General features: G+C 42.3%; 1 protein-coding gene across 2 annotated transcripts in view; it reads left to right on the top strand.

Annotated features, from left to right (window-relative positions):
- The window catches only part of abcf1 (ATP-binding cassette, sub-family F (GCN20), member 1), a 72,252-nt gene that overhangs the window by 41,012 nt on the left and 14,780 nt on the right, over positions 1–16,460 (top strand). For both annotated transcript variants that reach the window (XM_080196348.1, XM_080196349.1), the window contains 7 exons: positions 250–350; positions 3,687–3,772; positions 4,329–4,468; positions 9,306–9,454; positions 10,246–10,329; positions 12,634–12,758; positions 15,990–16,102. In XM_080196348.1, coding sequence (XP_080052474.1) covers positions 250–350; positions 3,687–3,772; positions 4,329–4,468; positions 9,306–9,454; positions 10,246–10,329; positions 12,634–12,758; positions 15,990–16,102 — 798 coding nt within the window. The remainder of the gene's footprint in view (positions 1–249; positions 351–3,686; positions 3,773–4,328; positions 4,469–9,305; positions 9,455–10,245; positions 10,330–12,633; positions 12,759–15,989; positions 16,103–16,460) is intronic.

The raw sequence follows: 16,460 nt of genomic DNA, 5'->3' as shown, positions 1-16,460 counted from the left end.
GAAGCAGCAATGCTAACCACTGTGCCATCCTTAAAGGAGGAAGTTTGAAAAAGAACACAATTATCAGCCAATTAAAAAATGTCTGGTGTCTATTTTCACCCAGGTGATACTTGAGGAAGGATGTTGGATTGATGTAATGTTTAGTGTGAATGCATTATGCCATTATTGCAATTGTTGCAGTTTTACTCGAAGGTTTTCTGCTGGGATGTCTTGTTTTGTTTTAAGTGGAACCGCATCTCTCTTTTTCAGCTGGAGAGGTTCAGCATCTCGGCTCATGGGAAAGAGCTCTTCGTCAACGCTGACCTGTACATTGTGGCTGGGAGGAGATATGGTTTGGTTGGACCAAATGGGTAAGTTGGTCAACAACTCTCTGTTCATTCTTGTCCTGCTTTAAGGATCTTGACCCTTCTTCAGCCTTTTTTCAGTTTAATAACATTTCTCTTGCTTCTTTCAGTTTAATAGTAATGCTTCACTTTTGTCATTGTGTTTCAGTGAAATTGTACTCCGTTTTCACTTGATGTTATACAGCAAGTCCTTGCTTTAAGTTTGCCTGCTTTAAGTCATTTTGATGGAACATTTGTGTTTTTAATAGGGTGTTGTTTGAATTTAGCATTGCAGGTTTACGTGAACATAGTTTCACGCTTGATCTGGTGTAGGATTGAGTGACCTAGTCAGTAACATTTTGGTGCGGCCTCTTCAGCTTGCCACCTCTCCAGCTTTGCGGCTTACGTCAGTGACCATCACCCCTCACCTCCCCGACCTCACCCCTTCAACTCAAAGCTGCTTTCACTCCCTAGGTTACTTTAATTAAAACATTGGTTCTAATGCAAAAATCTGATTCACTGAATACTCTTTCGTTTAAAGTTTCACTTTTCAGGAATCCAACTGGAATGTTAAGCGAGGAATTACTGTATAGTGCTCACATCTGCATTTTTTGTATTTCATTGCAATGTTTACCATTGTAGAGTTGGGTAGGAAGATGTGGAGACACACTCAAAATTTGTTTTTAGGGGAAACCTATTTTGATGCGCTGTCAATGAGTAGAAATAATTTACCAAATGGCATTTGAAGCCCTCATCTTCCTGATAACACAAAGTTACTTGTTATCATTGCAGAACTTATTTCACTTTTGGTTCTCACCCCCAAACACCTCCCCCATTATCTCCTCACTCCTGGCTAAAATTCGCTTCTGCAGATATTGATCCTCTGTTCCCTTGCCAAAGTGGCCACCCATTGTTTAAGCTGAGGGGGTACACGTGGTGGAATATTGTGCCTTGTGAATTTCTGTGGAACTGATACTTGTGAGGCGAGCAGCTGCGTTAATCCGAATGGCGTCTGAAATTGAGCCTTTTGTGCAGCCACAAATTTACCTTGCTGCAGTGTATTCAGAATTAAATGCACATGCTCTGAACATTGCTCACAATTATCTTGCAGTGGAGTTTTAGCTAAAATGTTCACTGCATGTTGTGCGCAGAATAACATAGGTTTACATTGCATTGAGCCAAGCAGTTTCTTCTTTAGGATGCAGCTAGCAAATGAGAGCCTTTGTGCTATGTAATACCTGGAGTGAAAGACTGTTTGATGTACTGATTTCAGACTTAAACACATCATCCAGAAGTTGCATGCAATTCTGAGGCAATCCTTCATCGGAAGTGGTGTCTTTTAGATGAAACCTGGAAACCAAACCCCACCTATCGTCTTGGGTGAATCTAAGAGACTCTGTCATTATTGGAAGAGCAGATTCTGTTGTAGATCAGGCTTCTGTCGAATTCGACCTTGAATATGTTTAATAACCCAGCACCCTGCAGTGACCTCCATGGTAAAGAATACTAATGACCTTCTGCAAAAAGAAATTCCTGCTCGTCTCCGTCTTAAATGGGAGATATTTAAACTTTGCTGCCTAGTTCTAGGTGGTTCCCCCCACCCCCCAGCACGCGTATAAACATCCTCCCAGCATCTAGCTGAATCTTTTATCTAAACTAAAATCGCCCCGTATTTTTCTAAATTCCAGTGAGTCTCGGCCTAACCAGCTCAGGAAACAAGTGAGCTTTCTCTGAATTGCTTCACTTGTGATAGAGACCAAAACCATACACAGCATCCCAGTGCAGTGCAGTAAAACTCCACTCAAAGAAGAGCCTCTGAATAATTATGAGCAATGTTCAGAGCATGGGCATTTAATCCTGAATACACTGCAGCAAGGTAAATTTGTGGCTGCACAAAAGGCTCAATTTCACAGACGCCATTCAGATTAATGCAGCTGCTCACCTCACGAGTATCACAAAAATTCACAAAACACAATATTCCACTATGTGTACCCCCTCAGCTTATACAAGGAGTGGCCACTTTGGCAAGGAAACTGAGAGGATTCAATCTCACTTTAGGCCCCATGTGGCTGTAGCAACACTTGCACTTTTATACTCTTTCCCCTTGTAATTTTGTCAATATTCCATTTGCTTTTGTAATCATTTGCTGTACCTGCATGTGATTTATGTACCAGGACACTCGGGCCCCGCTGTATTGTAGTTCTGAAGTCGCTCTCCATTTAAACATTTTTTTAATTCTTCCTGCCAAAGTGAGCAAATTCATATTGCACTTCTTTTGCCAAATTTTTGCCTACAGTATCATAGAATATTTACAACAGAATGCAGCCATTCAGCCGATTGTGTCTGTGCTGGCTCCCTGCAGGAGCAACTCAGCTGATCCCATTCCCATGCCCTTTCTTAGCCTTGCAAATTTTTCCACTGATGTTTAATTAATTCCTTTTTTAAAAGTCAAGATTAAATCTGCCTTCACCATGCTCTCGAGCATTCCATTCCAGGTCCTAACCACAAACAAAAGAACACCCTCCCCCTCCCCCCCCCCCCTCCTTTTTCCTCTTTTTTTTCCTCCCCCCTCAACAACCCCCAAAACACATTCCTCCCCCCACACCTTACATCACTCTGCACAAGAAAAGACTACCCCATGAATAAAAATGGAATAGCTCCAGGGGACAAGAAGACAAGTCACAGTATAAGGTCAGGGGGCAGTAAGGACTGGATGTGAGCCAAATGAAAGTGGCAGAGCAAGAAGAAAAGGGAACATGTCATTTCTCTGGTCCAACCCCAAAAACACTAAAAGTTTATATTCTAGTTCTTTTGCCAATCACTTTAAATCAGAGTCCTCAGATTCTCAACCCTTCCACCAGTTGGGAGCAGTTTCTCCCATCTACTTTGCCCCTTGAGCACAAATTACATTGCTAATATTCACTCTTACAACAAGAATGAAGTGGTCTGTGTGGAACAGATTCTGGTGTGCAAGTATTTCTGATGGGACAAGCACATCGGAAAAATAAGTATATAAACTGGAAGAATATACAAAAAGACCTGCCGAGTGCATGCTATGAACGCCAAAAGTCTTGCTGTCAACCAGTCTTCCTTCAGCTATGCTGTAGCATGACACTGTCCTTCCAAAGTTTTATGGAAGCCACTTGGGACATAATAAAGTACAAACAGACAAGTAACAACCCTCACGTTCGTCTGCCCCGTTTTACATTGTTGCAAAACTTCTGTGTATTGCAGTCCCACATCCAGTGATCCCTCTTAAGGTGCTTGACTTCATCAGGAATGTGCTATGCATTGGGCAAACAGACTGTGCATTGGCAGTGGCCTCTAAGTTAGAGATAGTAACATTGTACCATCTGTTTACAGTAAAGGTAAGACAACTCTGCTGAAGCACATCCAGAACCGAGTGCTGAACATACCTCCCAACATAGATGTGCTGCTGTGTGAACAAGGTAAGCCAAATTTAATGGATCGATTCAATTTCAGTAGTAGTGTAGCAAAGGAGAGCCCTGCTCTCGATTTGCTATCAGGTACTACTGCTGGAAAGTACACTTGGGTGGTGTGGGTGATATGGTCTGGTTATCATTTACATTCCTTTCTCTTTCCAAACAACTTGGGTCCTACTGTAGCTTATCTTCATCTGTCACTGTATTAACCAGCTTTGACATTTTGGTGTGATCCCCACAAACCTTTGCTACCAAAGCCCCTTTTCTAGATCATTTAAAATGTAGTGCTTTCCTGACCAAGAGTCCTGACTCATCACACCACTCTATCCAACTTGCTCGCCATTTAAACAAGTTTGGTGAAAGTGAGTTACAGAGGGTGGAATAGATAATGGCATGCAGTGAGGAAGGAGAGGCATGAGATACTGAAATGTGTACTGTCATGTTGAAAAGTGATTCATTGAGCTAATGACCCTTCTGGCGTCTCTCTCTCTCTCTCTCTCTCTCTCTCTCTCTCTCTCTCTCTCTCTCTCTCTCTCTCTCTCTCTCTCTCTCTCTCACACAGAGGTAAGAGCTGATGACACAGCAGCAGTTGATGCTGTTCTGAAAGCTGACATGAAGCGGCTAAAGCTGTTGGAAGAAGAGCGACAGCTCCAGGCTCTTTTGGAGAAAGGAGATGACCGAGCTGGTGAAAGACTACAGAAGGTGAGCATTGACGTGACCGTTAACTTTCCTTCTCTACATACCATATGTAGAGAAAGAAAGGAGAGAGTGCAGAATGTAGTGTTACAGTCATAGCTAGGGTGTAGAGAAAGATCCACTTAATGCAAGGTAGGTCCATTCAAAAGCCTAACAGCAGCAGGGAGAAAGCTGTTCTTGAGTCAGTTGGTACACATCCTTGGACTTTTGTATCTTTATCCTGACAGAATAAGGTGGAAGAGTGTATTCCCGGGGTGCGTAGTGTCCTTAATTATGCTGGCAGCTTTTCCGAGGCAGTGGGTGTAGACAGTGCCAAAGAATGGGAAGCTGGTTTGAGTGGTGGACTGAGCTTCATTTGTAGTTTCTTGTGGTCTTGGACAGAGTAGGAGCCATACCAAGCTGTGATACAATCAGAAAGAATACTTTCTATGGTGCATCTGTAAACATTGGTTAAAGTCATAGCATAGCTGATATGCTGAATTTCCTCAGTCTCCTGAGAAAGTAGAGACTTTGGTGGACTTTCTTAACTATAGCATCAGCACGGAGGATCCAGGGCGGGTTGTTGGTGACCTGGACACCTAAAAACTTGAAGTTCTCGACTACTTCTACTTCATCCCATTGATATCGACAGGGGCATGTTCTCCACTATGCTTCTGAAGTCGATGACTATCTCCTTCGTTTTGTTGACATTGAGGGAGAGATTATTGTCGTCACACCAGTTTACCAGATTCTATCTCTTTCCTGTACTCTTTCTCATCAGTATTTGAGATTCAACCCACTAAGGTTGTGCCACCAGCAAACTTGAAAATCAAGTTGGAGAGGAATTTAGTGACAGTCGTGGGTGTATAAGAGGTATAATAGGGGGCTGAGAACACAGCCTTGTGAGGCGCCGGTGTTGAGGATGATCGCGAAGGACGTGTTGTTGCTTGTCCTTACTGATTGTCCTAGATTTTATAATCCACAAACTGCAGTCACAAAGGGAGGAGCCGAGCCGAGCCGAGCCCCAGGTCACTGAGCTTGGAGATGAATCTTGTAGGAATAATGGTGTTGAAGGCTGAGCTGTAGTTGCTAAATAGGAGTCTAACATCGGTGTCTTTGTTATCTAGGTGTTTCAGCATTGTGTAGAACCAGGGAGGTGGTGGCGTCTGCTGTGGACCTGTTGTGGCAAAAGGTGAACTGTAGTGCATCCAGGTAGTCCGGGAGGCAGGAATTGATTTGTGCCGTGACTAACTTTGAAAGTATTTCATAATGGTGGATGTCAGAGCCACTGGACAACAGCCATGAAGGCATGCTGTCTGGCTTTTCTTCAGTACCAGGATGCTGGTCATCGTCTTGAAGCAGATAGGGACCTCACATTGATGTGAAGAAAAGATGTCTGCGAATATCCTAGACAGTTGGTCCATGCAAGGTCTGAGTGGTCATCAAGGCCAGTTGCTTTCCTTGGATTAACTTTTGAGAAGACTGCTCTAACATCTGGAGGAGTAACCTTGGATACAGGTTCATCCCAGGCTTTCGGGTGGAGGGGCATGCTCTCGCTGACTACTTGTTCAAAATGGGCGTAGAATGTATTGAGCTCATTGGGGAGGGGTGCATTGGTGCCGGCGATTCTACATGCCTTCATCTTGAAGCCTGTTATCTCTTGCAGACCTTGCTGTAATCGATGGAAGTCCACGTGGTTAGCCTGGGATTCTAGCTTGGTCCGGTACAGTCTTTTGGCATCTTTGATAGATCACTATAAATCATATCTGTTTCCTTATATTGGTCAGAGTCGCCTTTCTTGAACGCCTCAGACCTGGACTTCAGCAAGCAGTGGATATCCCTGTTCATCCATGGTTTCTGGTTGGGAAATCCACGGATTTGTTTTTATTTTGGTGTGATGGTGGGAGAGTGGGAAGAGAAGCCATTGAAATTCTGACTGATTAGGCAGATAAGAATGGAACCAGGTGTTACGTTTTGGCTGTTATGGTGTCATCAAAAGATTTCACATTTTGTTAGGAACAGAAGGAATTTATCGATGAGTAAAATTTAAGTACAGGAGATTTATGCAGCACCAAGGTTGCCTTGGGGCAGAGCCCAGTTCTCCATGCTTAAAACATGATTCCAGCAATGAAATCTTTGAGAGAAATCTCTCATTTTCTGATGTGATCACTCACACTCGGTTCTCATTGGTGCCTCAAGTCAGGTGGCTCACTACTGTATTCACTTAAAGTGACAGACACCACATATGCTACATCAGGAGGGTGTTGGACCCACCCAGCTGGATGTTGGAAGATGGTGGTTAGATCAACTATGTCAAAACCTACAGTGAGGTTGAAGAGGGTGAAGAGAAATTTATTTGCCTTTGTTACAATCATGTAGGTTATCATTTGGGACTTTGATAAGTACTGTGGCAGGGTCTGCCCTACCATACCGCTTTGTAATTTTACTGAGTTGTCCATTGGTCTTCTGTTTAAAAGAGAAATGAGCCTCAGTGAGTTCAGTATTTCCTGAGAGGTATCTGACTGGGTCTGCTTGTTTGGGATAATACCTCCATGTATGTACTGGGGTGTGAGTCGATGGCTTTGTCAGGAGCCACAGTTTCAGCCAAACTCTGAAGGCAGTTTCACACTGCTCCGGTGTCCTGTCAACATTCAGCCAAAATACATTTGAGTCAGTTATTAGCCTGTGGTTCAGAAGTCCCTCTGTGACTTAAGCACATATTGAAATGGCGGAAGGACTGCCACATTGTCATAGATGCCACACTTGGGAAGACATTTTTAAATTTGTTATGTCTGTAATGTTGAGAGTTCAGATTAGGTAAAGGGCTACCTTCATCTTATGGGATTATAACCAGTCATTCAGGGGGAAAAGTATTGATTTACCAAATATTTTTGAGAGATACTGGTTTTCTTTGACCAATGTCGTCTTGTCTGCAGTTACTTAGTTTGCAAATGGTTTTATTGAATTGTTTTGAATGGAGCAAAATATTGGTGGACTAAATACCATTTTATTGCAATGGGAGTGGAGGATTCTGTTAGTGGCTTTCTCTAGTTAGTGACTCGAGAAAGCCTTATAGGAGGCAGCATGTAACTTTGAGAATTGACGTTCAATAGGATCTTTTGCATCCAAATTGCCTTTTCAACTTTATCCTGCCTACAAGCTCCCTATTGTGTAATGTTATAACCGGTATGGGAGGAGTTTGTGGGATTACCTAGCTCCATTACCCAGGTCATACCACGAGTTTAATTTAGTCATAAAAATGTTCAATTGCATACCTTCACTACTGGTATCCAGAATGAGAGAGACTTTAATCAGGCACCTTTCAAGAAACTCAGGCTGATCTATTATCATACAGTTAAAAAGTCTCAAAACACCAGGTTAAAGTCCAAGAGATTTATTTGGATTCATGAACTTTCGGAGCACTGTCCCTTAGGTGAGTGGAGAGGTTCATAAACACGGTTAATATCTACCTCCATTCATCTGATGAAGCAGTGCTCCAAAAACTCATGATTCCAAATAAACCTGTTGGACTCTAACCTTGTGTTTAAGACTTCTTACTGTTCCCACCTCAGTCCAATGCCAGCATCTTCACATCATATTTTCCAACAAGTTGCAAGAACTGCTTAACACATGATTGTAATCTCAAAGTATAACATAAGAACTAGGAGCAAGCATAGGCAATTCAGCCTCTCGAGCCTGCTCCTCCATTCAACGTGATCATGGCTGATCTCCTCTCAGCCTCGAGTCCACAATCCTGCCTGTGCTCCATAAACCTTCAACCCATTCCCAATTCAAAATCTGTCTATTTCTTCAAATTTACTCAATGTTCCAGCATTCACCGCACTATGATGTAGTGAATTCCACAGATTCAGAGAAATAGTTTGAGAAGTAGTTTCTCCTCCATCTGTTTTAAATTTGCAATCCCTTATCTTAAAACTGTGACCTCTTGTTCTAGTTCACCCCACAAGAGGAAGCATCCCCTCTTCGCTTACTTTGTCAATACCTTTCATCTTGTACACCTCAATTAAATCTCCTCTGTCTTCTAAACTCTAGAGAATCTAGGCCTAAACTGCTCAATTTCTCCTCATAAAACAAACCCCTCATCCCTGGAATCAAGCTAGTAACTATTTACCTCTGAAAACTTTCCCAGCACGCACAGGCACTCAAAGAAGGGACACCAGTAGTGAAGGTAGTATCTGCAGAGATGGGCATTTAAAAACACTAAGAAAAGTTTGCAGGGTTTGACACCTTTGACCTGAGAAGACAGGCCACTGGTCCCAGTAGATGCCTGGAGGTTCTCCACACCAGACCTTCAGCGTGGAGGACTACATAAGCTGAATCAATTATTTTTGTCTCAGCTTTGCAAGTTTCCAAATGCAGACTGGTTACACTTGGATGAGGATTCTCCGGCCACAGGTTGATAACGCCACACGGGATTTCAGACAAGACGGAGTGTTGTTCTCCTCAGCTTATTCCCAATAAAGATTGATTTCAAAAGCTTAGAACCTGCCATTTGATTGCTATAGATCACTATCCTTTGCATTGTTTCAGTTTTTCTTCCTCCATCAATTAAAATGATTGCAGCTCAAAGCTAAAGAGCAGCTTTGCTCCCTCATGTACCATATTGGTCAGGTGATTTCTTGAAAGGGGCATCATTCCTCCCTGTCCAAAGGTGAACTAATGATATTTTTGTGGGAAATAAAATCTAGGTCAGCATCTTCAGGTCTAAATAATACTATGTCCTTCCAAATTTTAAAAGAAAAATCTAGTTTGTTGAGATGATTTTTCAACAGTAGGTCGCACGCTGTGTCTTTTGTGAAGCCGATTTTTGCTGTAAGTAACTACCCACTTTGCCTCTCTGTAGGTATATGAGGAACTGCGTGCTACCGGTGCTGCCGCTGCTGAAGCTAAAGCCCGACGTATCCTTGCTGGTCTGGGCTTCACTCCTGAGATGCAGAATCGAGCTACCAAGAAATTCTCTGGAGGCTGGAGAATGAGAGTGTCACTGGCACGGTGAGCACAAGATGGCTAAGGGAGGAGTGGTGGTAAATGATCATAGTACATGCTGTGAAAGATAAGGAGCCGCTGCTGCTTTCTAGATAGAGGGGAAGGACCTTCAATTCAGGGGTGGCTTATAGGAGAAGATGAGAGAATAATTGCCTTTGTAGGGCCTGATGAGAGCAGAGAGAGGATAAGGGGCTGCCTTTGGTTTATGATTTTTTTTTTAAATTCGGTCATGGGATGTGGGCCAGCATTTATTGCGCAACCCTAATTGAACTGAGCCTCTTGCTAGAGGTCATTTAAGAGTCCACCATGTTGCTGTGGATCTCGAGTCACATGTAGGCCAGACCAGATAAGGATGGCAGATTTCCTTCCCTAGAGGACATTAGTGAACCAGACATTCAACAATGCCTTCATGGTCATCATTAGACTTTTAATTTCAGATTTGCTAATGATATCAAATTTGACCATCTGAGTGGGGTTTGAATCCAGGTCTCCAGAGCATTACAGATTGCTAGACCAGTGCCAGTACCACTACGCCACTGCCTCCCTTGTGGATGAGAGCTGTATAAGGATAAGTGCTACCTCTGGGATGGTGAGAGTGGATGCAGTAGGTGGAGAAGGACTGTCTCAGTATAATGGAGGATTGAGCTGAAGACTTCACTGAACAGCTGAACCAAATACTATGCAATTTTGCAGCTTAATGGTTTGAATGAGAGGACGGTGAGAAGTCCAAAAACCAGGATTGCCTCACCTGTTGTCTTTGTGCCCACTTCCTTACTATGTTCCCTTGTACATTACAGAGCCCTGTTCATGGAGCCCACATTACTGATGTTGGACGAGCCCACAAACCACCTGGATCTTAATGCAGTCATTTGGCTTAACAAGTATGTGATTTTGATAATATGGGTTCAGCATCTGGCATGCTCAGTTTCCTGTTTTGAAATTTTAAACTCAAAATTCACAAATCCTTCCAAATTCTGAACTTTATGCGGGAAGGAATGAATTTTTTTTAATTTTAAAGTTTAAACGTTTATTTATTAGTGTCACAAGTAGGCAATCCAATAGCTATAGACACAAGAGCAGGCAAACCTGCTCATTAACATCTTCAGATTGTGACCAGAATTTCAGAGCTGAACCCCAATCTCTGTCACAATGTTTGGTTTATGTTTAAAAGTTTAAAGTTTATTTATTAGTGTCATAAGGAGGCTTACGTTAACACTGCAATGAAGTTACTGTGAAAATCCCCTAGTCGCCACATTTCCGCATGTGTTCAGGTACACTGAGGGAGAATTTAGCACAGCCAGTGCAGCTAACCAGCATGTCTTTCGGACTGTGGAAGGAAATCGGAGCACCCAGAGCAAACCTTCGCAGACACTGGGAAGGCGGGGAACATGCAGGCTTCACACAGACTGTGACCCAGGCCGGGAATCGAACAAGGGTCCCTGATGCTGTGAGGCAGCAGTGCTAACCACTGTGCCACTCATTGTAGACTGAGGGCAGAAGTTGCTCCAGAGTTATTGGTCATTTTTATGGAAGTCAGTATTGAGTTGACTTCACACCAGGGCAAAGCAGTAGTAATGTTACATTCTTTCTATCTCAGCTGAGCACCTGCAGTCAAAATAATTACAGGTGACATTGAAGATGGCACTGGAGAGTGGCAACTTCTTGCAGCATATCCTCTAATTCTATTTTTTACTCTTGTTCTGTACTTTTAAAACTTTATTCTAACTCTTTTTAAAACTCTAACAATGCAGACTTTTGAATGAACCCATCTCGTATTAATTTGATCTTTCCCTACACCCAAGCTATGATAACACTACATTCTGCACTCTCTCCTTCTCTGTACAGTCTGTTTTGTCTGTATAGCATGCAAAAAACAATACTTTTCACTACATGCTAATACATGTGACAATAAATCAAATCAAATCACGTCAACCTCACTACTGAAGCTGTTTCTATAATGACAGAAATAGAGAATTTGATCCTTGTACCTACATAGCTATTCAAAACTCTGGTTAATTTTAAATTGCCAGTGCGAAGAAAGAATGTCCCCAGTGGTGGGGTGGGGTGTCCAGAACTAGGGTCATGATTTGAGGATAACGGGTAATCTTTTTGAAAACTGACGTGAGAAGAAATTTCTTCATCCAGAGTGTTGAACGTGTGGAATTAATCCCAGCAAAATAGTTGAGGCCAAAATATTGTCTGATTTCAAGAAGAAATTAGATATAGCTTTAGGAGCTAAAGATATCAAGAGATATGGGGGGATCAGGATATTAAATTTGATGATCAACCATGATCAAAATGAATGGCGGAGCAGGCTCGAAGGGCTGAATTGCCTACACTTGCTTCTACTTTCTATGTTTCCATAGAGCATGCATTGTTGAATTAGTTTGATTTACATCTCATGTAAAGGATGTCTTCTGATGGTTATAATCACTGGCCTTTTGCTTCCGATACTGAAATAAACTGGTGATTTGCAGAGCAAAGCAAAATTGGGCAAGGACAGCTAATCTCTGTCAAACTGATTCCAACGGTGATTCTAAGGTGATATGGTGGTTAACATTGCTGCCTCACAGCTTCAGTCCTGGGATCAATTCCCGGCTTGAGTGGAGTTTGCCCATTCTCCCAGTGTCTACATGGATTTCCGCCAGGTGGTCCGGCTTCCTTTCAGTCCAAAGCTGTGTAGGTTACATGGATTCATCAAGGTAAATTGTCCCTTAGTGTCCCAAGGTGTGTAGGTCAGATGGATTAGCCATGGGAAATGAGAGAGATTACAGGGATACGGCAGCAGCAACACTGTATCAGAGAGTTGGTGCAGTTTTGATAGGCTTAATGACCTCACCTCACTGTAGGGATTCTATGACTTCAACGGTATTCCCACACAATCACTTGTGCATCTAACAAGTCTGATATTTTAGTGCAATTTAAATTATTAAAAATCAGCCAGTTTCATAGGTGGCTCAGTGTGTAGGATTGGTAAATTTCTCTGTTCCATTGTTCTTTTCCATACTAAGAGCGTAGAGCACAATAGTAACACTTGTGATTGAGATCCAGCATAGGAGTCGGCTGAGGGCCTGGTTTGTATGACTCGGTAATTGACTGAATCGTGAATTTACCCCCACAGCCCGTCTGAACTGCCTCTGGTTATTTCCTTTGAGCTGTACTAACGGGCTGCCTCTCATTATCAGCTACCTGCAAACCTGGAAGAAGACTCTGTTAATTGTATCCCACGACCAGGGGTTCCTGGATGATGTCTGCACAGATGTCATTCATCTGGATGCGCAGAAGCTCTTTTACTACAGGGGGAACTACAGTAAGTGGAACTGGAATAAGGATGTTGGAAATGCAAGTTATGAGAGATGGTTAAGATTGGAAATGGAAGAGGTTCAGAGGTGATCTAATTGGAATTTGATTAAAGGAAACTAAAACAATTTGTTCATGTGGTGAAAGATTCAAATTCCAGTCACCACAAGTTAGGAGTAAAGAGCTTACAAGTGAGAGGAAACGGTAAAGGAACTTGTTCACCCAAAAGAGAAATGTTCTGACAAAATTGCAGATGAGTGTTAGAAGCCTGGAAACAAATACTGATGCCGAAAGAAAGGTGGATAAGTGGGAGCACTTTTCAGATCAGAAAGCATTTCAACTCTTTCTCTCCCCAACAGTTGCTGTGTTTTTAGTATTTTTCCTGTTTATCTGTTCAATAACAAGCTAGATAATTCTCCCTTTGGAATTGGTTACAAAGGAAGGGTGTTGTCGCAGGCAGCATAAATACTTTATATGCACTAGGGACGAGGCACAATTCATTAGCCATTTGGCAACGTGTGATTCGGCAATGGATGAGATCAAGATCAGGCTGGATACAGCTAAACATTCCGCTACAGTCTCTATCATGTACAAAAGAGATGACCACGCAAACATCTAAAGGCCCAGTGAGCCTGTCCCATACAGTATCTAAAACATTGGTTAGGCCACATTTGGAATGCTGTGTCCCGTTCTCGTCACCACACTACCAGAAGGACGTGGAGACTTTGGAGGGAGTACAGAAAAGGTTTACCAGGGTGTTGCCTAGTGTGGACAGTATTATCGAGAAATCGAATGAACTGGGATTGTTCGCCTGGAAAGACAGAGGCTGAGGGGCAATCTGATAGAATTTGGAGAGGAATAGATAGAGTAAGCAGTTGGAAACCTTTTTCCCAGAGCAGAAATGACAATGACAAGGGGGTTTCAAGTTCAAGGTAAGGGGGTGGGGAGGGGGAGGCTTCAGTAGAAGTGTGTGGGGAATGTTTTTTACACAGGATGGTGGAGGCCTGGAATATACAGCCAAGGGAGGTGGTTGAGGCAGAAACATTAGCGACATTTAAGATTTATCTCGACAGGCATATGAATAGGTGGGGTATAGAGGGATACAGGTGGTTGGTCTAAGTAGGACAACATGATTGGCACAGGCTCAAAAACCCAAATTTGTTGAGTGGGGAGGGAGACCCCCTTAAGCATTTGAAATAGAGGCAATCTCATTGATCCTGATTTATAATATAGGTTACCTATGACCTGTGCTAGGTCTGGCCAGCAACATAGCATGTAAATGTGACTCCTGCTCGTCCCTGGACTATGGTGAAATTCAGTCTGCATGAATACAGTCCAGACCCTTCATTATTTAACAAACCTCAACTATATCATCCTCAAGTCTCTGCTTCTCCAAGGGATAAACACAGCTTTTTTTTTTGAAATCTTGCGTGGGATGTGGGCATCACTGGCTGCATTTGTTGCCCATCCCTAATTGCCTTGAACTGAGAGTGCATTTAATTTTATTCATTCATGGGACATGGGCATCGCTGACTGGCCAGCATTTATTGCCAATCCCTGGATGCTCGAGGGCAGTTGAGTCAACCACATTTCTGTGGCTCTGGAGTCACATGTAAGCCAGACTGGGTAAGGATGGCAGATTTCCTTCCCAAAGGACATTAGTGAACCAGATGGGTTTTTATGATAATCGGCAATGGTTTCAACAGTCATCGGTAGATTCTTAATTCCAGATTACTTTTAATAGAAATCAAATTCTGTCACCAACCATGTGAGATTCAAACCCAGGTCCCCAGGACATCAGTTAAGTTCCTGGATTACTAACCTAGCGATAGTACCAATAGGCCGTGGTATTGAGGCGTTATAAACTGAAGTTAAACTTCAAGACCATCTCATTCTAAAGTGCTAATATAGTCCACTTTGCAAGAAAGCCTAAATTGGCCACGCTAGTGTAATTCGGATCTGACCAAGATTTTGTGCAAGCACAAAATCACACTATTTGTTATGTATTGTCTTGTGTATACATCTAGAACCCTGTTTGTATTAACAATATTTTTCGATGTCTTAATTTTTTGAGGAGATGATCAGGTATGCAGATGAGGTAGTGCAGTTGGATTTCAGCAAAGCCTTTGATAAGACTCTATGTGGGAGTGATAAAGAAGGTGAAAGCAAATGGGATCCAAGATAACATTGTTGAAAGCTCAGTACATAAGATTTTTATTCTGTTCAGGAGGTGCCTATTGTGTATTACTGAATGCAGATAAAAACAAATTACTGCAGATGCTGGAATCTGAAGCAAAAGCAGAAAATGCTGGGAAATCTCAGCAGATCTGACAGATGACAGAGTGTCATCCAGACTTGAAACGTTGGCTTTATTCTCTCTCCACATATGCCTGTCAGCCCTGCTGAAATTTTCCAGCATTTTCTCTTTTTGTTTTGTACACTTATTTACTGATGCAAATCATCTGCAGTCTGCACCTCTGGGTAAAATTGTTGAATAACAAATGGGACAGAAGAGATTGCAGTGCATTGAACACATATATGAAGCTTCAGAGTTCTATTTTCAGTGGACCATCACCACGTGCTTGAAAATTTCCAGTCCTCCAGCTCTCTGTGCTCCTCCAATTCTGGCCTCTGGCACGTTCCATCTTTTTCCTCTACTTTGGGAGGTTGTGCCATCAACTGCCTGGGCCTTAAGCTCTAACTTCCTTCATTAAACCTCTCAGGCTCTCCTATCTCTATATCCTCCTTTGAAACTCTTCTTATAACCTGTCTCTTTGACCAAACCTTTGGTAACCTGTCCTAATGTCTTTATAATTTGGCTCGGTGCCAGAATTTGACTAATTATGTTTGCGAACAGCCTTGAAATGCTTTATTACATTAAAGATACTGTATATGTACAGATTATTGTACAGATTCATGTTATTTAACATGACAAGTGACATTTGTACAAAAGAAATTGCCTCTTCCTCTTCAAGCTCTTCAACATGCACAGGAGAATAATTCAGTTATTCTTTACATCATATTGCTTAACTTTCCTTTCCATTACACATTTTAGCTTGGGGCTCTTGGCATCGCTATTGTGTAGCTGAAATCAAATCAGAAATTTTCAGTAATATTGGTGAATATATTAACTACTACAGGAAGGTAGCCCACCTTCTTGTGCAGTATGTAAGTGCTCATGTAGATTATTTTCTTGTGGAGTGCTCTGACTCTTTTTGATTCTCCTTTGTACTTGGCCCAGATACCTTTAAGAAGATGTACCAGCAGAAACAGAAGGAACTGCTGAAACTCTACGAGAAACAGGAGAAAAGACTTAAAGATCTAAAGGCAGGTGGCAAGTCAACCAAACAAGCGGTACGTAACTCGGACAATACACTGCATGTCGATTAGCTGATCTCAGTCTGGTTTGAAACATCCTCTATGGTGGATACACTAACAAAATTGAATTGTTAATCTATCATCTGATAGATAATGATGATGCTGGAGAGAGTTGTGTGTAAAATTGTTTTCACAGGTTCTTGAATGTTTACCCCAAACACAATCAAAATGGATATTTCACCTAGGTTAGTGCACCGTCCTTTGTCACCCTGTGCTCTCTTGTTGGCTTCCAGTCCAGCAATGCTTTATTTAAAATTTATACCCCTGTGTTCAGTCCTCCTGTGTCTCTGTAACCACCTCCAGGAACTCTGCATTCCTCCAAATCGGTCATCTT

This window comes from Carcharhinus amblyrhynchos, chromosome 9 (genome assembly GCF_965287045.1).
Source record: "Carcharhinus amblyrhynchos chromosome 9, sCarAmb.v2.hapA, whole genome shotgun sequence".
NCBI classification, from domain to species: Eukaryota; Metazoa; Chordata; class Chondrichthyes; order Carcharhiniformes; family Carcharhinidae; genus Carcharhinus; species Carcharhinus amblyrhynchos.
Note: the sequence above shows the minus strand (reverse complement) of the source record. Positions and strands in the feature narration are given on the sequence as shown.